Below are 25,601 nucleotides of genomic sequence, written 5' to 3'. Positions count from 1 at the left end.
GGCCTGGAGATCAGCCACCAGCACTACCTTTCTGCCCTGTAGCACAGCCACCACCCTGCAAAAAATAGAAGAAAAAAAACCCTGTGGTAATTTTAGTTTGTACTGAGCACAGCCTTAGTGTGATACTAATCCTTGAGTGTTTTAGCACTTCCACCCACTCCTCTATCTGATGCCTCCCAGACGTTTGAAAACACTGTTAGACCCAGACCAAAAATGGTCAGGTAAATCAATATTTTTGAATTTTGAAGATGAGAAATTGCAAGTCTGGGTTCCTAGAGGTAACATCAGTATTGAGTGCAGTGAATACAGTTGCTGTCTATGAGCAGAACTTTGTGTGTCAGCTGGAAGTGTGAGCTTACATAAGTGCTATCGTATTGTTCTCCTGCCTGGGTTTTTTGTTTGTTTGTTTGTTTGGTTGGTTTGGTTTGGTTTTGGTGTCTTTTCGGTTTAAGCCTAGCTGTACTACTTACAAGCCTCATGTCTTCAAATAAGTGTTTGTTTGTTTATGATGTTGGGGGTTGAACCCAAGATATCGTACATGAAAGCCAGTGGTCCACCAGTGAGTTGCTGTCTTAGGGTTTCTCTTGCTGTGAAGAGACACCATGACCGTAGTAATTCATATAAAAAAAAAGGCATTTCATTGGGGCTGGCTTATAGTTCAGAGGTTTAGTCCATCATTGTGATTGTGGGAAGACATGGTGCTAGAGAGGCAGCAGAGAGTTCTACATCCAGATTGGCAGCAGCAGGAAGAGAGAGACACTGGGCCTGGCTTGAGCATTTGAAACTTTAAAGCCCTCCCACAGTGACAGGGCCACACCTTCCAAAAGTGTCACCCCCTATGAGACTATGGGGGCCATTTTCATACAAACAACCATAGCTCCTCTCTAGGAACTGAGTATATATTTTTAACAAAATAATATTTTTTATTAATTGGGAATTTCATATCACGCATTTTTGTCATATTCACTCCCTCTTTCCCATGACTCCTCCTAGATATACCCCTCACTCCAGTCCCTCCCAATTTGTGTTGTCAACATATGTGTTAGTTACATTCTTATTGATGTGACAAAACATCATGGCTAAATAACTTATAAAAGAATGTTTAATTGGGCTTACAACATCAGAGGATTAGAGCTCATGATGATAGACCAGAGGCATAGAATAGCTGACAGCTCATATCTTGATTCACGAGGAGACAGAGAGGTACACTGGGAATGCCATGAGTCTCTTGAAACCTCAAGCCTGCCAGCAGTGGCACACCTCCTCTAACAAGGCTGCACCTCCCAATCCTTCTCAAAGAGTTCCAACAACTGGGGACTGAGTATTCAAACACATGAGGCTATAGAGGCCAGTCTTATTCCAATCATCCCATTCCACTCCCTGGCCCCCAAAGGCTTATGGTAATATCATACTGCAAAATGCATTTAGTCCAACGTCAAAACTCCCCATAGTCTTTCAGTATCAATACTGTTTGAAACTCCAAATATCTTCTGAGATTCAAGACAATCTCTTAATTGTAATCATCAGTAAAATAAAAAAGCAAATTACATACTTCCAACATAATATACGTTACGATTCCATAAGGGAAGAATGGGGGCATAGTGAGGCAATGTTGGACCAAAACAGATGGAAATTTGTCAAGGCAAACTCCAAATCCTCTACCTCCGTGTCTGCCCTACCAGCTTTGCTGCCCACACACTCTCCTTGGCAGATATCCCACAGCTCTGGCTCTCCAGCATCTTGGGGTCTCCACTGCACAGATTCAGGCCTCTGCAGGGACTCCCCCACTCCCCGCCCCCGCCACATACCTGGACCCGGAGCTCCTCCTTCTACAGGATGATTATTCCACCCTTTTCCTAGTATGCACTTCATGATTATAAAGCCAGACCCATATGACAACACTGCCAGATTCTGCTGCCGACCTGGGGTAGAGCCGAGCTCTCGTGAGTCACATTTGCAGCAGCTTTTGTTCTTTTTGGGTTTTGTTGTTGTCTTGAAACAAGGTCTCACCATTCATCCCTGACTGTTCGGGAACTCACTGTATAGACCAAGCTGCCCTCGAACTCACAGAGCTATGCCTGCCTCTGCCTCTGCCTCCCAAGTGGTAGGATTAAAGGTGTGCGCCACTACTTAGGTTATTTGTTACTTTTAGGAGTACAACATTCCTCAAGCTTAACTGGAAGTTTGACTGGGCAGGTCTTCCCCTGAGTTCACTCCTGCCTTTATCCTATTTCAGATCAGGCATCTCCTTAATTATTCTTACCTCTTTCAGCACAAGTCTTGGCTCTAATATTAAGTCCAATAAAGTGGTGCTTTATTTCTCTTCAAATTGTACATTATGTATTTATTTTTGCACCATTTTCTCTTTTTCATTGTAGACCTATGTCAGAGTGATCATTGATAGCCACATGACAGAGTCAATATTAGTCTGTCTTGAAATCTCCTCAGCCAAAGAAATTACTTTCTTACTGTTCAGTTTAGCCTCAGGCAAATTCTTAGGAAAATGGCAGAAGGCAGCCATATTTTTTTGTCAAATGATCTGTAGCCCAGTTTCTAGGATCATTCCTCTCTGAAACCTCTTGGTTGAGCCTGCATGGTCCATATTGCTCTCAGCCCTGCTGGTTTCTATGCTCCGACTAGGATGTCTCCCTGCCCGCCCCCCCCCCCCTTAAGCTTTGTTTATAGCATCCAACTGCTTTTCTAGTTCAAAGTCACAAAGTCTTCCACATTCCTCCACAAAACCACAAGGTCAGGTCTGTCACAGCAATAGCCCAGTCCCTGGTGCCAACTTCTGTAGCTTCTTTTCTATTGCTAGGACAACATGTCATGTCCAAGGACACTTATAAAAGAGTGTCATGTCCAAGGACACTTATAAAAGAAAGTATTTAACTGAACTTATAGTTTCAGAGGCTTAGAGTCCATGATGGCAGAACAAGGACATGGAGGCAGGCACAGCTGAGAACTCATGTGATGACCTGTTATAGGGTCACTAAAGAGAAGATGACTGAGTAAGTCATATGGAGGAGTCTTGTTCAGTGTGAAGCCAACCAGCAAGATAAACCTGACTGTGGGCCTGCCTTTCTCAGAAGGAGACCTAGTAGCTCTAGGAGAAGCAAGTCCCGACTTTCACATGTGGAACAGACTGACTGAGCAGCTACAGCCTTTCAGGGAGGGGCCGGCTAAAGTCTTCTTGGTGCTGCCAAACCCACCAAAGAGGTCCAAGAAGGAAAAATTAGAGCAAGAAGCATAAACCAAACGGCCTCTGTATTAAATAAAATGACAGAGACTTACCCTGTTACCTGGACAGCCAGCTGGGCTCCCCCATGGTGATCCCGACGGCTTTGTTAGGGACAGAGGTCATCAGTCTTCTGCTTCCAAACAGGGCAGCATTAAGCCTTGAGCTGCCACACAGGGCAGCATCAGATTCAGTTTGTCTAAATAGCTAATCAGAGTTAACCAAGTTAGCAAAAAAACATAAGTGGTTAGACGTACGTCTACAAGTCAATTCCTGTTAATCTGAGTAGATATTAGATAAGAAGAGAAAACCTATAGCAGTGGTTCTCAACCTGTGGGTTGACAAAGGGGTCAGAAGCCCCTTTCACAGGGCTAGCAGATCAGGTATTTACATTAGGATTCATGAGAGTAGCAAATTTACAGTCAGGAAGTAGCAACAAAAATAATTTTATGGTTGGGAGTCACCACAACATGAGGGACTGTATTAAAGGGTCACAGTGTTAGGGAGGTTGAGAACCCTGTTCTACAGGCTCTTTGCCAGATTCCGTGGGCTGCTGTCTTGCTGCACTACAAGATAGGAGTAGTTTAGTGTTTCCGGTTGCGTTTTTCCCATCCATTCAAACAACCAGTGTCTCCGTTTCTGATGCTCACAGCTGTGGCCCTCCCTCCCCCTCCCTCCCCATGTCCCTAGCTCCTCCTTTATCCCTTCTCATCCTGGGTCATTCTCCTGCTCCTTGAGGCTCTGCTGTCCTTCGTCTAGAAAAATACTGATCCCTGCCATCCCCGTTTGTCCAGAACCCTGGCCACAGCCTAGAGGTCATGAAATTAAGCCTCTGCTGCTCTCCCCAAAGTCATGTTTTCAATCAGAAGATCCTGCTAAGGATGCCAGGCCCTGCTAGTAAGTGTCAGGTTGGCATCCAAGCCTGGCTAGAGGCAAGCAGCGCTAAGCCCGGAGCGGGCATTGACTCATCCGAGGCCTGCCCTGCCCCCACCAGGAAGGCATTCGTGTCTGGTGCACAGAGGAGAGAAGAAGGAACAGGCAGCCGGAGAAGGAAGAAGGAGAAGTTCTTTTTTAATTAAAGGATCTCTATTTCCTGCTCTTCTCTATAGACGCCTCCAACACAGGGGCCCTGGAGATGCAACTCCAAGGCAGCAGCTCCCAGGCTTCCTGTGGGTTCAATGTCAGCTCCTTCAAGCATATTTCATGGGATTAGCTGCTTGACCTTTTAAATGGATTCCTCAGACCTAGTCTTCCGGGTCCTGAGATGGTGCATTCTGTTAGCTCTGAGATAGATCTGGTCCCAACCCTCTACTTATAGTGAAAAGTGGAATTGGCAAAATTACTAGAAATACCTCTGCACATATCAAACCAGTGACATTCGCAGACTCTGCATTTTGAGGACATTCAAGGACAAACATTCTGGCTCAATCTATGACAGTATTCTGAGATGAAACTAACCTCCAGAAGATCTGTCATTCACATTGGCATCTCCAAGGACAATAATAATTTTTCCTTCTGGGAAACCATTCATAGATAGATTTATTAGATATTTCCATAATTGCATAGATATTTGCATAAATATCTTTTTTGCTTCCTTAAAAGATATATTTTTTTAAGTTCTGTGCTTCCCTTAGTAACTCAGCCTTTTTCAAAAAAGCAAAAAGTTACTGAACACAGTAAGCAAAACCTCACTTATGTTGCCTTGATTGAGGAATAAAAATCACTAAAAACTTGATTCACATCTCTAGTCACCGTAGCCTCTTCAGTGTCATCCCCAAATTCTTCTGGTTGCTCAGGTTTTCTATCTAAGAGCATTGCAAAGGTAAAAGAGAAAATTGCCTACCTCCCTCCATCCACAAAGCTTTGTATTTTCAATTTTTAAATCTTTGCATATAAATGCATGAGGATGTAGCTTTAATACCTTCCTCATCAAACATATTGTTTTAAAGTCCTATTTCTCTCAAAAGCCTTGTTCATGGTTTTATCTTCATGTTATTTTTACTCTAAGGACAAAAATCATCATATAAAAATCCATCCTAATCCAAAATATCCTGGAGCCCTGCTGTTGCCTCTTTAGTCTAGAAAGGAGAATTAAGGATAATCCAAGGTCTCAATAGGACTAAGAAATTTTATGGATATTGCTTTATTTGCTTTATACCACATGGTCGTGGAGGTGAAATCACATGACATGTCCTCTCTTTAACCTTGGTAAAGATGGCTTCCAGCCACATGGCTGCTTCCATCCTGATGAGGTCATCAGCCAAGCTAGTGGTGAGCCACATTGTTGCACACAGCCCCTTTAGAACTAAAAACTTGTTTTCCCAAACAAGAGTTGAATCCAGGTTACCTATAAACATGTAGATTTTTAACTATTAACATTTGTTTACAAGTGTTTTTTGTTTGTTTGTTTTTGTTTTTTAACAGAGCTTGCCTCAGCTTTATTTGTTAAAACAGCATAGGACACTGGTCATCTGTAAACAGTGTGTAGATAGGTGTGTCACATCAGCCATCTGTCTTCACATTGGCAGAAGCCTTTTCTACGTGGCCTCACAGGGGCCTGGGCACCTTTGGGAGCCTGAGCTGGGGCTGAAGCCTGGGCCTCAGCTGGAGCAGCGGCCTCTGCCTTGGTTTGAGACCCCAGCTTTTACAATACAATAAGACCTCATTAAAACACAGAAACATTTTAAATACAAATGCACCCCAGGCCCCAGGAGGTCCCTGTGTGTGTGTGTCACCTGCCTGTGTCTGCTGTCAGCCTCGGTGTTCTTACTTCTCTGCTGCCTACAGTGCTTTCTTTCTAGGTTGAATTATATAAGTTTTAATTCCGTTTGGGGCTTTCTCGAAACTTCTATGGTGCAGCTCCCTCAGATTCACAGGTGAGTGGGGGAGGAGGAGCTGAGGGCAATCTGTATTTCCCACTCCCAACGAGCTTGTTTAAATTTAACTCTCTGCACAGTTCTGACTCATCGCTGTCCTTCTGTGAATGCTGGAGCTCTTTTTCCCCCTCAAGAGGAAGGGAGAGGGGAAGGGGCCACAGGGAGGGCAGAACAAGCCCCAGGCCTGCTGCCTTGGTTACTCTCCTGTTGCTGTGATCCTAGACTCTGAATAAAACATCACAAGGATGAAAGGTGTCTGGGGCTCAGCCCATCATGACAAGTCTAGGAAGCAGGAGCTTAAAACAGCTGCTCCCGTGCATCCACAGCCAGGAAGCCGAGAGCGATTGCTGGGACTCACACAGCTTCCTCCTTTTTAGGGAGTCTAAGGCCCTGGCCCAGGAAAAGCTGCTACCTAAACAACATAATCCTTCAAGGGGCTGGAGAGATGGCTCAGCTTACCACTCCTGCAGAGGACCCAGGTTTGGTTCCCAGCACCTATAGTTCATGACTACCTCTAACTCCAGTTTCAGGGGCTTTGATACCCTCTTCTGACCTCCATAGGCTCCAGGCACACCTACAGTGTACACACACACACACACACACACACACACACACACACACACACACACGCAGGCAAAACATTCATACACATAAAAATTAATCTTTAAAACTTTAAAATAAAAATAACCTCTTATAGCATGGCCAGAGGCTTGCCTCCTTGAACCTGTCAAGTTGATGAGTTACACCTTCCAAGATGGAGGCTGTTGCCTCTGCTCAACCCACTTTTTCCTATCTGTCTATCTATCTGTCTGTCTGTCTGTCTGTCTGTCTATCTTTCATTCTTTTTTCTTTCTTTCTTTCTTTCTATCATCTGTATATCAATCATCTGTCTATCGTGTGTGTGTGTGTGTGTGTGTGTGTGTGTGTGTGTCTGTCTGTCTGTCTGTCTGTCTGTCTGTCTGTCTGTCTGAGGCCACAGGGCATCAGATCCTCATGGGCTGGAGTTACAGGCTGTTGTGATCTGCCCAGGATGGGTTCAGGGAACAGAATCCAGCTCCCTGCAGCAGCTGCAGGCACTCTTACCCACTGAGCCTCTCTCCAGCCCACTCTCTTTCTGAAGAGTGTATCTTGTTTCTTTGCTGGCTCTAATTAAACTCCTAATTGCCTGGACTATTACTGTGCCCCATATGAATTCTTGGGAGCACAAACCCACAGATCGCTGCTGGGTTCAAACAGGAAACCTCACCATAACCATTTCAGTCTCACCCACTCTGGTGCTGTCCTCCTGGGGTCTTGCGGGAGAAGTGGCTTGGGGACGGGTGGAGGGCTCTGCCAGCCTGGGTTTCTGTGTGTGACTCTCCCACACACGACGGCACCTGCTGTTTCCACCTACACGGGGATCACGATTGCGCTGCAGTGGGTGCTCTGGGGTCCTATCGGTAGCCATAGTCCTCTGCTGGGAGCTGGGTGATGTTCCTGTGACTCATCCCTTCCACGCACAGGCCCGGAGCCACATGGACACCTTTCCTTACCACAGCTTCTATCAGGCTCAGCTCATGTTACCATAGCACTAATTACAAAGTATTTTTTATTCCTTGAGACGTCATATGCCCTAGGCTTTACCTTCAGTGCTCACAGCAGCCCTGTTGTCTAGCTTATAGGCTATCATTGTCTGGGTGGAAACACGATATTCAGACATGTTGGGTAACTTGGCCAAGGCCACATGGCTCCCCTCCTACATTGGCAAGCGTTTCTTCTGTCAGGACAAAAACATTCCGGTTTCAGATCTTTGACCATGAACTAAAAAGCCAGAACTGAAATCCACCTTGCAAGGTAACCATTTAGAAATCTGTCCATATTGTTGCCTGGCATTGCTCAGAACTGATTTTTGAGAGGCTTGCTTTGTAATTTAGCTTGTGAAACATAAAGGAATCCTTTCTCTTTTTTTGTGGCTAATTCTTGCTTTTTACCCGGGGCCCGTATTGCCTTCCTGATCTCCTACAGTATTTGCCAGATTTCAGCACCGATGCCTCACAGCCTTTACTGAAGGGTAATGCCCTCCCCTGGGGTTGAGACTTGTGACTAGTGGAAGGCTTGAGAACTGAAGACAATTTCTGAAGTTCCTGATCAGAGTCAGTTTTTACAAATAAGAGGGTTATTCTCTGGGTGCTGACTTTGAGGGGGACACTGAGCTCTGTATGCATATTATAGCATAGTTTTGCATTATAGCTCTGCAAGTGCATAACATATACATAGCACATATGTACATATACATAGTTATGTACCTGCAGATTTAAAACAAGATGGAAAGACAAGGAATTCATGGGGACACGGGAAAAGCAAGGAGCCCCTCACCCCGGAAGTCTGGTTGGCCTCTCACCAGCTGAAAAGCAAGAATTCCAGCAGTTCCCATGTGCTATGAAGGCTGCTGACACAGAGGTGACATGCCTTCATAGATGGGTGTTTGATGTTCAAGCAGCCACGCCCCAGGCTTACGGCCTGCGTGTATATGACGACAGGTAGGGCCTTATTCCTTTCTCAGGGCGTTTATGGGAATCCCAAGCAATGATACTAACTTTGTTTGCATTAGAGGCGGCCTCCCTTCCTGTATCCCGGGCAATCGATCAACTGTAATGTCTGGTCAAGTGCCCCTCAGAACTCATCCTGTAACCCTAATTAAGGTTCTTAGCAATTCATTAAAGATATTAACTTTAAACCCCACAGCAAACAATATATGGCTATTGTAAAAATAGTTTTAAAGCAAAGATGATCCGAGGCTCTCCCACGAGGAGCCCATCCCTCACTTGGGTGTGCTTTACTCTCTATAGCTCTTTTCTGAGAGGCCACACCCATGATTTTGAGTCTGTTTGCTTTCTTCTCAGAGTCTCTCTTTTTCTCACTCCTGTGCTAAAGCCTATTAAAAAAAAAAAGATTTATTAAACCCCAACTCTACTTCATTAACAGGCTGACTCTGAAATTCTCTTCTGTGTCAAAGCCACAAATCCAAGGTTGGCTGGAGCTGGGAGTCCCCAGAAGCCTAAGGAACCACTGGGGTGCTACTTCAGGTGGCAGTGGGAACTCTGTCTCTTTCTCTCCCCTTCCCCCATAAATACTGACATATTGGGATGAAAAGAAACCCACCTAGGAAAGTATGCATCTCGCAAAACCCCTCCTGAATATAGAAACATCTGTATCCTAGACCGATGTCACATTCTCATGGGAAGGCCTTGCATATGTCAACACGGTTACTGGCTGCACCACGGGAGTCTTGTCTGGTCATCGAGCTCCATAGGTTGGGCAAGTGTGGAAGCCCCCCATTCCTCTTTAAGGAGAAACAAGTGGGTTTCAGTTCTTCAGCACACAGCACCGTTTCCCTGCTAGCATGACTGTATCCAGCCACACTTCGAGCCTCACCCCCCCACACACACACACAATGTATACATAAGGGAGTGATAACATCTGTATCAAATAAGAATCTCAAGTAGAGAGTGACAGGTCTTAGGTTCAGGCTTCAAGGGGGCCCTTGAGACCGGCTGTCTTTGGGGGTGAACAGTTTGTTAGAAGAGACGTGGCAGATAGACAGCAGTATGGATTTTAGTCCCAGCACCACGAACAGCATGGTGGGGGCTCTGAGCAAAGTCAGACCTGGGAGGCAAAGTAGGACGTGCTTCTTGCAGATCTCAGAGGGGCCTGCAAGCAGGCTGTTTCTGACTTAAAACTTTTACATTTATGTATGTGTGCCGTGGCACACTTGTGAGGGTCAGGACTCGTGGGGCCTTGCTCACTCCTTCCACCATGTGAATCCTGGAGACCAAAGTCTGGTTGTCAGGCTTGGCAGCAAGTGCCTTCACCACGGAGCAGTCTTGCTGGCTCTCAAGCGCTTTTTCAGAGGACCTAAATTCAATTTCCAGCACCCATACTAGGTGGCTAATAACTGCCTATAACTCCAGCTTTCAGGAATCTGAAGGCCCCCGGCTTCCTCAGCCCCTGTACCCATGTGCATACACAGAGAGAGAGAGAGAGAGAGAGAGAGAGAGAGAGAGAGAGAGAGAGAGAGAGAGAGAGAAGGAGAGGGAGAGAGAGGGAGGGAGGGAGGGAGGGAAGGAGAGAGGGAGGGAGGGAGAGAGAGAGAGAGAGAGAGAGAGAGAGAGAGAGAGAGAGAGAGAGAGAGAGAGACATGGGTAAAGATAAATTTAATCTTTTTGAAATGCTTATATTTGTTTTATAATTAAGGTTGAAGCTTCAGGCATCATCTTAATTAGCAGCTCACATTTCAGCTGATTGTGCTGACGAAAAGTCATAATCAGAGTAGCAATGTTGGAGCTGGGGTGCAGCTCACTTGTCAGAATGCTTGCCTAGCATTGGAGAAGACTTGAGCCCATTCCCAGCACAGCACAAACTGCTTGTGGTGGTGCATGCCCGGGCAACATGAGAACGAGTCTCACAAAACAGAAAAATCTAGAATCTCAATCACTTGCTTTCCTTTTCTTCTTACAAGGGCTCCTTACTGCCCAAGCTAGGGTTTGAACCATCCACTGAAAGTCTGAAATTTTGTTTATTTTATTTTATGTATATGGTTGTTCTGCCTGCATGTATGTCTGTGTTGCATGTGCCTGCAGTGCTGGCAGAAGAGGGTATCAAATCCTCTAAAACTGAGTTATAGATGGTTATGAGCAACCACATGGGTGCTGAGAACTGAACTAGGGCCTTGTAGAAGGGCAGTCAGTGCTCTTAACTGCTGCGCTGTCCCTTCAGCCCCTAGAAGGTTACGTTTTTCAAGGATTCCTTGCTGGGCTAACTATATTTGAAAAAACATACAAAACCCATTTCTCAAGTATAAACATGCATGTGAGAGTATGTACATGGCTACACATATATACATGCATGTGAGTGTGTGCATGTGTTTGGATACATGCATGTAGAGTTCAGAGCATAGTTTTCAGGAACCACATATCTCTTTTTCTTTTTTCTTTTCTTTTTCTTTTCATTTTCTTTTTTTTTTTTTTTTTTTTTTGCTTTTTCGAGACAGGGTTTCTCTGTGTAGCCTTGGCTCTCCTGGACTCACTGTGTAGACCAGGCTGGCCTCGAACTCACAGCGATCTGCCTGCCTCTGCCTCCCGAGTGCTGGGATTAAAGGCGTGCGCCATCACACCCGGCTCACAACTATTCTTTCACCATGGGGTCCAGGTCGTTAGGTTTATATAACAAGCACTTCTCGACACCGAGCCATCTCTCCAGCCCTAGACATTTAGATTAATATATAACTTAAGATTAATATATAATTTTCCAAGATAAATCCATTGCCTTGGCCCTGGTGTGGGGCTTTGTCTCTGCACGTATATCTTTGGCTTTTTCCAGCTTTTACTTTCCTTCTCAGCAGTGGTCTGTTACAGGACGCTGTCCTTTGAGCATCGCATCTGCTGTCATTAAGATGAAGGGCGGCAGCATATGCTGTTCCCGCTGGATGATTCATCCAGCTTCGGCTGTCAGATATAAACAAGAGTCCACAGAAACTGCCTAGCTCCAAAAGCCCTGACCCAGACACAGCCATCCTCCTCGTGAAGTGTTAATTTGGATTAAGTATCTTGCTATCCACACACCCTCTTTGTGCCTTTGTTTTTTAAAGGAATTGCTGCAAATCCTAAAACATATAAACTGTGGGTGGCAGGGTTGCTAGGCATGAAGGAGGCTCAGGCTTCTTCATGTTTTATGATTCTTTTTATTAATATGGTTGGATATAAGGTGGCTTAGGATTCCAGTGCAGGTGTTGTTGTATGGGGGAAGAAGGGAACAAACCAGAAGGAGGACTCAGAAGGCTCACAGAGTGACTAGGGGTCATCCTTTTCAACAGTTGCCAGAACAGCAAGGGAGTGGAAGAGCTGTCCACTGTGAAAAGGAGAAAGAATAGCAACTGTCTGGAGTCCAGTGAGAGCGACCCAAGTCCAACAAGTTTCAGCAGAAAACCATCTGTGGGTCTCACACACACACACACACACACACACACACACACACACACACACACACACATACACCTTAATAATCCTTATGTATGTACTAACAAAATCTCATTTCTATTCTGTATTATGACATCCTGTTAATAACAATCTTTGCCTAGAAGATGCAGGAGTGTGTAGGGATAGAATGAGTTAAAGTTTTACTTTTGGAATAGTTGAATGTACTGAGTTCTGTTAGCTTCTTTTTTTCTTAAAATTTTTTGAGGATTTATTTATTTATTATGTATACAGTGTTTCACCTGCATGTACACCTGCAGGCCAGAAGAGGGCACCAGATCTCAGTATAGATGGCTGTGAGCCTCCATGTGGGTGCTGGGAATTGAACTCAGGACCTTTGGAAGAGCAGCCAGTGTTCTTAACCTCTGAACCATCTCTCCAGCACTCTGTTAGCTTCTTAAAGCCCCCTTGTCTTATAGTGGGGAGGGAAGTGTATGGTGGCTTGAATGAGAATGGCCCTCATAGGCACATATATTTGAATGCTTGGTCCTCAGTTGGTGGAAGTGTTTGGGAAGGATTAGGAGGTGTGGCCTTGTGGGAGGAAATGTGTCACTGGGGGTTGGGCTTTGAGGTTTCAAGTGCTCAAGCCAGGCCCAGTGTCTCTCTGCCTGCTGCCCGAGAATCAGGATAGAAAGTTCTCATCTACTGCCCCGGCATCACGCCTGTCTGTCCCCTGCCATGATGATTATAGAATGACCCTCTGAAACTGTAAGCAAGCTCCCAATTAAATGCTTGGTCATGGTGTCTCTTCACAGTAACATGATAGTAGCTAAGACAAAATGTTTACAAGGATGTCCCTTAAGAAATGATGACTACAGCTATCTGGCCACACCACAGCTCTTGTTCGCTAAGAAGGGATATTTTAAATGTTCCCTGCAGTATTTGTTCCTGAAATTATGTCCAAATGTTAATGGAAATGTCCACTTTGATATTGTCCCATAGACATTAGTTTCAACACTTATCCAACCTATACAATCTATAAGCAGCTCTGGTTTGGGGATGGACTTTTACAAAGCTTTAGTTTGGCCCCAAGATCTCCACAAATTAAGCTGAGTCCTACTCTGAGAACCTGCTCGATTCCTCATTGGTTAGTGTTCCCAGAACAGTCGACACTTTGGCTTCCACTTTGGCTCTTGTAAAATTGGGAAATGCGGTTTTAAATAACGTACTATGTGATGGTGTGGTTGGCTGAATCACTGGTCACCAATAGTCCCTGCCTCTCCCTACAGGATAATTTCTCACATGTCCATTCGAAATGAAATACAAACCAGAGTAGCAAGGCTTCTTAGCTGTGGCGCTGCCTCATGCTTTTGCCTTTGTCATAGTCAATTATATTAAGGGAACTGCTCCATCAAACTGGATTCTGGGCTAAGAGTGGATGAACAGATCTGCTTGTGTATGGGTGTACACTCGTGTGACATATTTCACAGCCCTGAGACTAATGCTTTGCTGTTTTACACCCCAGAGCTTTGTTACTTGTTTATGTTACACCCTGTCTGGCAGGAATAGAGATGTTTTAAACAGACATTTGTAATCCCTTTTTTGGCTGTGCAGTTGTTGAAAGAATGGACCCCAGGAATTAGAATTTACCCAGGTCTGGGGCAGGTGGCGGGGGGGGGGGGGGATGAGGAACTTGTCCCCTGAAGAAATGAACAAGACTGACCTAGCACACAGGTTGGGGCGTAGACAGAGATGGGCACCACTGCTCCATGGCACGGCTGCTCAGTTATGCATGCTTCTTGCTTTTTATTTAAACCCTACCCCTTGTCAGAGCCACAAAAAATAGATTTGAGAGTGGGGTGGCCACATTGACCGAATCTCCTTTTTCTGCCTTTCGCTATTAATGTGGCTCTTTTAACTGGCTTATTGAGGCCAGGTGGCTGGACATTGCCTGCTGGAACACAGGCTGTGATCCCCAAGTCCAGTAACACTTGTTATGTGGCAAAACGTAGCCCATCCTGGCTGATACTGAAAACTCACTGAGAAAGTCGTATCTAAAAGCAGCACAGAAAAGCTGGGGCAGGAGCCAAGCGAGCACATACATACATGTGAAGAGATCATGTCGTGTTCTGGATCAGTAAACCTTGACACCGAGAAGAAACTTAGGGAGGAGAGGACCTGCATCGGGTACTGTTTGGTTGCTGTGATAAAACACCATGACCAAAAGCAACTTAACAGACTCATTTATTTTGGTCTATGGTTGCAGAGGGACGAGTTCACTGTGGTGGGACACGTGGCTACAAGAAGAGTAGGTGAGCCAGCTGTGAGAGTGACCTGGAAGCGAGGGAGCGCAAACTTAAAGCCATCATTAGAAACAAAGGATAATAATAAAAAAGATAAATAATAATAATAATAAAAAGATTTTAAAAATAATAATAACAAAAGAAAGAAACAAAGGATAAGTAATGTCCGTGCTGCACAAAGGAACACACAAAGTGTGGCAAGGCCATTCATCTTGAAAAATAGTACACCAAAACCCAAACCTAGCAAAACACCGGGGCCACATGGCTCCTGTCCCTTATCCCTGACGTAGTGTGGCGGCATGGAGGTCCTTGTGCTCACAGATAATCACCAGGGGAACCAGGATTGTTAAACATCCAGGGTTGACTCTTCAAAGGGAGAGGTGTATAACCTGTTTTCTGTGCAGAAGTCGGGGAGCAGACATGGCTAACAGCCTGGTGACCTTTGTGCTATCTGTGTGGCCAGGTCACACTGGATTCTCCTCCAGACTCCTACCTTGAGCCTGTTTCCTCAATCTATAGAACCCGTCTTTATAGAAGATATCACTTGTACTTTACACAGAGTTTTGATATAGTCTTGCCTTAATCTTTGTTGTGCACATGGAATTGAGTTAATTGTTATCAGGAAAGTTTTCCCCCCTGCCAAATTGTGCTGTGCTTAAAATATGTCTGAAACAAACTACTGGAGGTCAGGCTCTAGAAGTTTGAACCAACACCTGCCACTGAGTCATATTGAACAGAATTACCTTCTTACCTCCCACAGATCGTGACTGTAACAGCCATGGTGGCCACAGAGACCCCTGCAACATAGGTGGTGACTGCCTCTCATCCCATTGGCAGGAGCGTGACTCCACAATCTGTTGTGATTGGCTAATAGATACACCGGGATTTGAACCCTTGCCAGGCTAACTACCTTTGACTTAAAAATGATAGTTCTCACAGCATCCTCCAGTAAGGCTATACCCCCTGAAAGTGCCTTAACCTCCCCTCCCCCCAAACAGTGCCACCAACAGGGGATCGTGTGTTTAATACACAAGCCTATAGAGAATGGTTCTCAGTCAACCCACCACAGTAGTAAAGCATACCTCTTTAATAAGAGGCACCCCTGGGCGTGTCCGTGAAGGCATTTCCAGAGACAGATCAGGAGGCTGTGACAACCCAGGGAATGGTAAACCTGGTGAGAAATGTAAAGTTTGAATCCTCTGCTGGCTGCTAGTAGACCTGTGGGAGGTAGAACCTCGCTGTAGTAGGAGGGGCTGGGAATACATTTAAGTGAGTCTTGGCCATGGCCCCATCCTATTTCCTTTCTCTGGTTCCTGGCTGTAGTGAGGTAAGCAGCCTTGTTGCCATGACACTCTGCCTCCCCATAAGCCCATGGCATGGAGCTAGGAGACTGATCATTGAGCCCAAATGAACCTTTTCTCCTTTAAGGAATTTTCTCTTGAGTATTTATCATAGCAATGAAAAATGGGCCAATTCATATGTGAAGGAACCCACACGCAAAGGTTCTAAAGAGGAGCTTGGTGCATCCATTCAGGGCCAGGAGAGAAGCCGGGTAGTGCTGCAGGCCGCTGTGAGCCCCATCGGACCTTCCTCAGGCTTGTAGAGCTAGGCCGCCTGTTGTACCAAGTTTCATTCATTCAGTGATCCTGTTCACTCCCCCAGCGTGGTAAGAGGAACAAAAAGACCATAAAGGAAAAGAATGTAAGGTCCGGAGCAGAAAGGTGTAGCACCACAGAGCCCGGGCCCTCATTTTCAGGCAATGGCATCTAATATACTACAAATGATGGTGCTACCCATCGAGACAGTGTATTCAGTCCTGTTACTGCATATAAACACAAACACCACACACACAGACACACACACAGACACACACACACACACACACACACACACACACACACACACACACACACGGGGCGGGGGGGGGGGGGGGAGAAAGAGAGAGAGAGAGAGAGAGAGAGAGAGAGAGAGAGAGAGAGGTAATTTAATTTTTTTTTAAATAAGAAAAGTTCCACTTACTTTAAATAGTGCAGAATCCTGCTAAGACTAACAACAATAATAAAAATCACCAGCCCATGATCTGAGAAGGGAAAATGCACCACATGACTGGTACCATCAGGAAGGGGAGTTCGTAACCAAGGTACCATGGGCTTCTCAAGACCAATCAGCATGCCTCTGTGCAATGGGCCCATCCATCCATTCTTTAAGGGTGGATTTAAGGATGAATGCTCCTACCTCTTTTGGTAGGAGCAGGCTCCTAGAGACATCACTGACACCTTTGTCGTATGGGACTGTCCTTTATACTTACTGTAGGATGTTTATATCCTTGACCCTGCTCAGCAACAGATTAAATATAATATGGCTAAATATTATATATTATAACCATTTAATGTAAGAAACACTTTGTAATTACTCACACAGAAAGTTTCCCAGACACTTCGTAGAATAGATATAACTGTTCCCAACTGAGAGCCCTACAAATCCGTGCTAAGTCCACAGCTAAACTGAGGTGAGATGTAAACATAAGGGTAACGGGGCACCACTGAGTGGAGCTAAATATAGTTTTGGAAGATCCACTGTTGTCCCACATATAGGACATCAGGAGGGGAGAAGTGACAGTGTCATTTGGCTGTCAAGGAACCAGTGGCGTCACAAAGCCACAGCAGCTGCCTGATGAAGAAGAAAGGCTTGAAGTTGCAGCAAAGCACATTTGAAAGAGAACCAGAGCCTGCGCGGCCCGGAGACAGCACTCACAGGACTGACAAGCTGAGCACACTCAGGCCATATGTCTTTGTTCCTTTGTAAGAGGAGGGGTTGTTTTTTTGAAGATGGGTTGCAGTCTGCTTGACATTTGCAGGAAACACATGGGAGATGGGGCAGCTTGTAGGCCTTTGTAGACACCTTGTCATAACCAGGCTGGGCTGCTCTTGCAGAGGACTCAGGTTCAGTTCCCAGAACCCACCTGCTGGGTCATACCCACCTGCAGCTCCAGATCCAGGGCATCCACTGCCCTCCTCTGACCTCATCAGGCACCAGGCGCACACAAATATGGAGCCAGTACATGCAAACACAACGCCCATACACATAACCAATAGGAAAATGAAATGCACTTGAAAACACAAACCCTGTATATCTGGGTATATTGTCCAGTAATGGAGAGGGTGTTCCGTGCTCTTGGGATATTGGGTGTGAAACCTCAGGTGGGAGGTTTCAGGAATTTCCCGGCTTCCCCAGTGTCTCCTGGGAATCTCCTCGCTGTGCCGTCCTTCCCTGGACAGGCCTCTGCACCCTCCTGCCTTCCGGTGAGATTATCTGTATGAGAAAGCACCCAGGACTTCTCTTGTGGGCTCCCACTCTTCCTTGGCTAGTTTTTAAACACCACTTATAGGACATTTACTGGCTAATATCTAGGCTCTTATTTGGTCGGTTGTTTAAAGTAGGAAGTGTTAGCAGTTCCCTCTAGAGAATTGCTTTAAAATTTATTTTGTCACAGCGTCAAACTCAATGCTGGCAAATATAGTACAAACAACTTTTTTCACAAATTATTCATATTGGGGGGGGCCAAATTAAGCTGCTGTTTTGAATTTTCTAAGACAGGGTTTTTAATATTTTAGGCTGACCTTGAACTCACCATCAAGCTGAGGATGACCTTGAATTTCTGACCTTCCTGCCTCTCCCTCTAAATGTTGGTTACAGAGGTGTACCACCAGACTAGGCTAGTGAAGGACAGAACCCAGGGCTTCGTTCATGCTAGGCAGACACTCTGCCAGCTGAGCGACATCCCCAGCCCTCATGAAGTGTTTGAGAGTAAATCCTTACTTGTGCCTGTCACTCCTAATCATCCTAATCATCCTACAGACTGAGGCATTCCCTTATGTGATAAAAACCAAGCCGCCACTGCCAGGAAGTTGGCGGCGATACCTTACGGCCCCCTAGCTGTCATTCCCCATGCTCCAATAGCATGCTTTATGACCCAGAGATCCAGTTCTGAGTCTCCCGTCGCTGTTCGTTGGCATGGCTCTTTCTCATCTCCGGCAGGTTATCAGTCTTTTCTTGCTTTGCATGAACCTGCCACTTAGGAAGAATACAATCTGGAAAGTCCTCCCTGTGGATTTCTCTGCCATCTGGACTAGAAAGATCAGCATCTGCTTCCCTCCTTTTCTAGTCACCCAGGAGTTGCTGCCCAGAGATGGGATTGTCAGGAGGAGCTCGGAAGGATGACCGGCCAAAGCCCTGGCCCTGACAGAAGGAAGAGACTTCTCTAAGCTTTCCTATTTTTTGTCTCCCCCCACCTCCCTCCCTCCCTCCCTCCCTCCTTCCCTCTTTTTCCTGTGATTGAGAAGCACAAGCTATAGAGTTATTTGTGCATAATCTTTCCTTGAATTCACTAGCAGGAAAGAAAACCTGGGACCAAGCCTGACAACCTGACAGTCTGGGTTTGATCCCTGGTAGAAGGAGAGAACCGATTCTGTGGGTTGTCCTCCTGACTTCCACATGCAAAGACACACACACACACACACACACACACACACACACACACGCACACGCACACGCACACGCACACGTGCGTGGAAGGGGGGCGACAATGATTACTGTATAAACATTTTTAAAAGAACAAATGAATAGTGTAATGAAATATACCTTTAAATAAATGCATAGACAATGCCTAGGTCTGGGATTAATAGCTGGTGGTGTCAGAGGCATGTGTTTTGTTCTGTTCGTATTGATATTAAATACTGCTGGATGTGGTGGCGCACACCTTTAATCCTAGCACTTGGGAGGCTGAGGCAGACGGATCACTGTGAGTTCAAGGCCAGCCTGGTCAACAAAGAGTTCCAAGACAGCCAGGGCTCTTACACAGAGAAACCCTGTCTTGAAAAAAAAACAAAACAAAAAGCCATAATTAGGTGGATTAGATGTGGTACTGGAGGCTGAGAGTCCACAGTCATCCGCAGCCCTCATCCCCCGTGTCCAAAGAGGCTGCTGCCAATGCTGTTCCCTATGAGTTACATTTATCATAGGAAGGAAGGCTACATTTCAGGTGGGAGGTAGTAATGATAGCATCTTTTTTTCATCCTCTGTGAGTTTATATACAAGAACCTCAGGCTAAGAACTCATGATCCAAGCTGAAAAGATGGCTTACTAGTTAAGGGTACTGGCTGCTTTTCCAGAGGACTCAGATTCAGTTTTCCACACCCACATGACAGCTCATAAACATCTGTAACCCCATGTCTTAGGCTTTCTGTTGCTGTGAAGAGACACCGTGACTTTTTGTTTTGTTTTGTATTTCGAGACAGGGTTTCTCTGTGTAGCCTTGACTATCCTGGACTCGCTTTGTAGACAGGCTGGCCTTGAACTCACAGCGATCTGCCTGCCTCTGCCTCCCAAGTAGACAGCGTAACTTTTAAAGGAAAACATTTTGTTGGGGCTGGCTTACTAACAGGTTCAGAGCTGTAGTCCATTGCCATGGTGGGAAGCATGGCAGCACGCAGGCAGCCATGGTGCTGGAGAGGCGGCATGCAGGCAGCCATGGTGCTGGAGAGGCGGCACGCAGGCAGCCATGGTGCTGGAGAGGAGGCACGCAGGCAGCCATGGCGCTGGAGAGGAGGCACGCAGGCAGCCATGGCGCTGGAGAGGCAGCACGCAGACAGCCATGGTGCTGGAGAGGAGGCACGCAGGCAGCCATGGTGCTGGAGAGGAGGCACGCAGGCAGCCATGGCGCTGGAGAGGCGGCACGCAGGCAGCCATGGCGCTGGAGAGGAGGCACGCAGGCAGCCATGGCGCTGGAGAGGAGGCACGCAGGCAGCCATGGCGCTGGAGAGGAGGCACGCAGGCAGCCATGGCGCTGGAGAGGAGGCACGCAGGCAGCCATGGCGCTGGAGAGGCGGCACGCAGGCAGCCATGGTGCTGGAGAGGAGGCACGCAGGCAGCCATGGTGCTGGAGAGGAGGCACGCAGGCAGCCATGGCGCTGGAGAGGCGGCACGCAGGCAGCCATGGCGCTGGAGAGGAGGCACGCAGGCAGCCATGGCGCTGGAGAGGCGGCACGCAGGCAGCCATGGCGCTGGAGAGGAGGCACGCAGGCAGCCATGGCGCTGGAGAGGCGGCACGCAGGCAGCCATGGCGCTGGAGAGGCGGCACGCAGGCAGCCATGATGCTGGAGAGGAGACACGCAGGCAGCCATGGTGCTGGAGAGGAGACACGCAGGCAGATGTGGTGCTGGAGAGGCAGCTGAGGACTTTACATCTGGCAGCAGCAAGAGAGAAAGGGCCTGACTGGAGCACTTGAAAGCTCAAAGCCCAAGCCCCCCCTGGACTCCCCCACTCCCCTTCACCCCGCCACCCCCCACCCCAGTGACACATTTCCTCCAACAGGCCACACCTCCTAATCATGCCACTCCCCATGAGCCTAGGCGGGCCATTTTCATTTAAACCACCACATTCCAGGCCCAGGGATCTGACCCCCTCCTCTGGCCTCTTTAGGCACAGTGTATTACATTCATGGAACACAGACATACTGCAGTCAGAGCACTCAAAAAATATATAAAGTAAAACTAAAGAACTCCTGACCCGTGCAAGCTAGATAGTCTTCCTAGGAGCAGGTATGTGGTACCCCAAGGAGGGGAAATGCTTCTGAAATCAGTGTCTTGGGAGTAGTAAGTGGGTTGAGATGAAGAGAGGAATCTGTGCTGTTGGTTTTGATTTCTGGTCTTAAAAAATTACTTGTGTGCATGACATTATAGGAAGTGCATGCTACGTGTGCGTGAGGAGGGAAGAAGAGAGCTTGCAGGAGATGGTTCTCTCCTTCCATCTTTACTTTGGTTCTGGGAATCCATCTAACGTCACTAGGTTTGTGTAGCAAACACCTTTACCCACTGAGCCACCTCAGTAGCCCACTTTGTTGGGGGATGGTCTGATGTATTTTGATGCTAATTACAGCTTGCTGTCTCTGGGACCCAACTTTTGCTTAATAAAAAGCCATCCCACCTGGGCAGGGCAGGAGATAGGCGGGGCTAGGAGAGAGAGGGGAATTCTGGGAAGAAGAAGGACCACCACCAGGAGAAGGAGAGAGACCTGAAGGGAAGAGAGGAAGGCCGCCATGGGTTAGCTGGAGGAGAAGCACATGGCCGGCGGCATGGATGGAGAATCCAGCCCACATGAAGAACATTAGCAAGTATTTGGGATTATGGATGGGAGGTAGCTTGATAGAAGTTATTGGAATTAGATGGTGTGGGATTGAGGCAGGGATCCCATGCCTGCCCCACTACGGGAGGCAATTTAGAGGACTGATATCTGCCCTGCCCCAGGTTGACTAAGGTTATTTTAAAATATACCAGGTGTCTGTCTTGATTGGTTGCTAGCCGGGCCTACAGATAATATAGATAATGCATGTAATTTAAGAACAATACCACTTTCCAGTGCTTTTGACTGCCTGTTTGAGAGCTGGAATGTATTTTGTCTTGCAGGTGGCAGCTCTCTAAATACCGAGCAAAAAGGTTCCTGGGACTCTGAGACCTTCTGGCCCCACCCTTCCGTGAACGGCCAGTTGGAGACCCACCCAGAAGATGATGGACTTCGGAAATCCCTGGACAGATTCTACGAAGCATTTGCCCATCCGCTGCCGGGCTCTGGGGATCAGCTCTCTGAACCTGTGTGCCGGTGCCTGTCTCAGACGATCTCTGAGCTTGAGGGCCAGGAGAGCCAACAGTACGCTCTCCGCAGTTTCCAGATGGCCCGGGTCATCTTTAACCGGGATGGCTGCTCTGTCTTACAGCAGCATTCCAAGGAAACCCGCTTCTACCCCCTGGAGCAAGGAGGCAGCTCTGTGGATGATGAAGAGCCCATCCCAGGACTGTCAAGAGAGATCATTCATTTCCTCTTGGAAGAGACCGTCATGAAAGAGGCATAGCTGGTGCTGGTGTGAAAGCCGGCAGTGCTGGGGATAAAGTGCTTTCATCCTGGCCCTCAGAGTCTCTGGGTGGAGTGGGGCTCCTCCTGACATCTTTCCTTTTCCAGCCATTAGCTAGAGGTTTCACAGGTAGAGGCTGGCACTAGCAATCTGATGATATAAGCCAGTAGGCCTATAGGTGTGCCACCCCACCACTCACCATGGCCAGCGCTGCTACTGACTCAGCCAGAGTTGAGTCCCAGTTCAACTTCTTGCTTTAGTCTATGCTCCAGCGTGCTCTCCTGGGGACCAGGCCAGGCCTGGGACTTCAACAGGAAGTCACTCCCCTGCTTGGCTTCATCCTTCCTCCCACTCACCTACTGGTGTCTCTCGGGCCTTTTCTTAATAACCGTCTTATTTCTGCACCCGTTGACTCAGTCTACTCCTGGGAGAACAAGCCTCAAAGAACAGGCTGCTGGGAAATGAGTGTTTTGAGGCTATATATTTCTGTGCTGGATCAAGGGTAACAATTACACAGAGTTGTATGTGAGGACCATCTGATTGGCCAAACACAATGTAAAGATTTAAATACACTCCTAAGCAGTATGTCATATCTTAATCATACTTTTGGCTCCTCTCCAAAGCCAGAATTCCCTGTTTCATATTGACAGTGGGGAAGGAACACTTGAACCATGCATAATTCACACACAAAGGGGCTTCTTCATCTCCACTAGGTTGCAATTTGGAAGGTGAAGAGACAGCGCTAAGCCCTCCACTCGGGATGTGGAGTTTTGCCATGTAAGGGTGGACTGGGTGATCTTTCTGATTTGTGCTTAGGGGAAATAAGGAGCCCTTGGCCCAGGCAGCTTTGCCCTCTCCTTGTTACTCTGCCCTTTGTCCACCTCCAGCCCCCTCTTGTCATCCTCATCCCTGCCCTGTCCTTGCCTTCAGCACCCTGAGCTGAGTGCTTGCCTGGAGCAGGGCTTTGCTGTCACCCAGGCCTGTCCTCCAGGCAGGTGCTTAGCCTGACAGGGAGCTCTTTAAATAGCCAGTTCAGGCTTGCACTGGCAGATGCTCTCCTCTTCAGGTTGTGTCCTGAGCCCCAGTTTGAACATGACGTCAGCTGGCACCGGGAACTTGCTACACTAATTAGAAGCCTCATAGAGTTCTTCAAGCAAATGGCATCAGTAGATGTAAGGATTGTTTCCCTCATTTGGAGGAATAGCAAAAGCTGGCAACGCCATGCAGTTAGATTTTGAGAAACTCGAGGTAAAGTTTAATTGGCATAAGACTCCAAAGCTTTTCAGAAAGTGGATTATGCAAATGGCGCAGCCGACAAGTGCTTGCTCAAAGTCAGTGCACTGGACAGTTACCTGGGCACTAAAGAGCCTAGCGGAGAAGCAGGAGTGTGTGTAGGCTTCCAGTGCAGGGGAGGTCACAGGCGAGAGACTCCCACCTAGAAAGATCGAGGCAGCTGTGGAAAGGGTCCTGCGTGGCAGGACCTCAAGAGATGCTCACATCTGGGGCTCCAGCTTCCCCTGTCACAAGCAGTCATCCTACAGCTCTCTCCTGTCCCACAGTCTGTCCAGTAATCACAAAACTGGTGCCATTTCAAGCCCAAACCTGGGGGTTAAATGTGAAGGTTAATTGTTTTAACTTGGAGCATTCCAGTAGACGCTCTCGAAGAGTGTCACTGAGAAATATCCAGCCACAGGAATACTTCACAGCCCATCTCCATGGCTGTCAAGGGGTGGATCTGGGCTGCTCTTGTTTCTAAAGGACAACACCAAACCTATTTGAGTATTCACATTGGGAAGTAGCAGGTTGTATTTGGGAGAGGGATGTTAGTAGCAAAGAATGCCACCCGTCATTCATGGCAGAAGCGAAGATGTTCTGCAGGAGGGAGCCTCTCACTGTGGAGGATGTGTGAGAGTGAAAGCCAGGGTTGCCTTAGCTAGCACGGAGTATGGCATGTGTTTCCTTATATCTGAGTAAGTGTTTGTGACAGGCCAGTACACGATATTTGATTCTCTGTGATCCTTCCCCTTAATTTGATCTCTGTGAGGATAGGGTGGCATTTTCCATTTATCTCTGTGAACCTTTAATAAAGACTAAGAGATAAGGATACCACAGCCCAGGCCTTTGGCAGCATTGCTGTTTCAGCACTGAGGGTAAAGTTCACGGTATCTTATCGTCACATGAACATTGGGAGGAGAGGAGACTTGCGATATCATCTGTGACGTTCTCCAGAGCCTTTGTGAGGGCCGCTTTGTTCCAGAAACATCCGATCTTGAAGCTGAGACCTGCTAGCAGAATCTAAGGTTTATGTCCTGGGCTCAGGTCGTTCGTCTGTTTCTCTAGATGACTCATGCTCAGGCCTGGACCTGGTGACTTGCCCTTTTCAGCCTACACTCTTCTACTGAGTTATACCCCCGCCTGTATGATTTCTTTTAGGGTGACTGATCTCATTATCAGCAATTTCTAAATGGTACAAAAACATCAATTCTTTTAAAACTAGCAAAGGTCTTTTGAATGTTATATTGGATGGGTTACACATAAAAGTGCATATATCCTGTATGTGAATGTCTCAGTAATTCTCACAGACTGAATCTACCTGTGCAAATAGTATCTGCCTTGAGAGCTACAGGAGTTCACCAGGAGCCTGGTGGTGCCTCCTAAGTGGAGGGTTCCATCTGTAGAGCTGCCCAGAGCAGTTTGCACTGACCAGTTTTCCTAAGGTGCTGGTAGCACACAAACTGGACAAACACATGGACGGTGTTTCTTTTATTGCTAATCTATTTCTTTCAGTGTGCTAGGAAAACACAGATGCTCCATCTAACCCATGCTTTTACAAGGTTGTGCAAGGCTAGCATGATGTAAGTACCCAAAATGTAAAAGGCTGGTTTAGTAAAAACTAATAATAGAGTAAGTGGCACCATATGCATCAAAAGTTAGAAGTATGGTTTGTCCCCAACTTACTGAAGTTCACGATACAATAGAATAGACTGTTCTAGGAGAAGGATTGTGGACAATTGCAGGGTGGACTACAATAGTGCAGGGTACACCCATGTGTCACGCTCCATTTGCCTCTGTTTGCCACAGTGAAAGTTATTTTAAAAAGAAAAGCACACGAATGGCTAGACAGTATAAAAGACCAGCCTTATCAAATGGGAAAACATTTCTTGTCTAGTAATTAGAGTGGTTCCAATGTAAAAATAGATACATCGAAGGGAAAAGTAGAGCTCATGAATATGTATAAGTGGATATGCAAATTGAGCATGTGATGAAGGTGGCATTTCAAATTAGGCACGTCTGGGGATATAGCTTGATGTAGATGGTGTAGACCACTTA

General features: G+C 46.8%; 1 protein-coding gene across 2 annotated transcripts in view; it reads left to right on the top strand.

The window, feature by feature from the left end:
- Positions 1-24,827, top strand: part of SHLD1 (shieldin complex subunit 1) — a 61,775-nt gene extending 36,948 nt beyond the window's left edge. The window contains exons 3-4 of one of the 2 annotated variants that reach the window (XM_084776888.1): positions 6,489-6,590; positions 21,829-24,827. In XM_084776888.1, the coding sequence (XP_084633014.1) occupies positions 6,489-6,590; positions 21,829-22,271 (545 nt within the window). In that variant the 3' untranslated portion in view covers positions 22,272-24,827. The remainder of the gene's footprint in view (positions 1-6,488; positions 6,591-21,828) is intronic. The other variant, XM_084776889.1, reaches the window with a different exon arrangement.
- The last annotated feature ends 774 nt before the right edge of the window (positions 24,828-25,601 follow it).

This window comes from Acomys minous, assembly GCF_964271855.1.
Source record: "Acomys minous genome assembly, chromosome: 3".
In the NCBI taxonomy this organism is placed as follows: Eukaryota; Metazoa; Chordata; class Mammalia; order Rodentia; family Muridae; genus Acomys; species Acomys minous.
The sequence above is the reverse complement of the archived record's forward strand: the minus strand, read 5'-3'. Positions and strand labels throughout refer to the sequence as shown.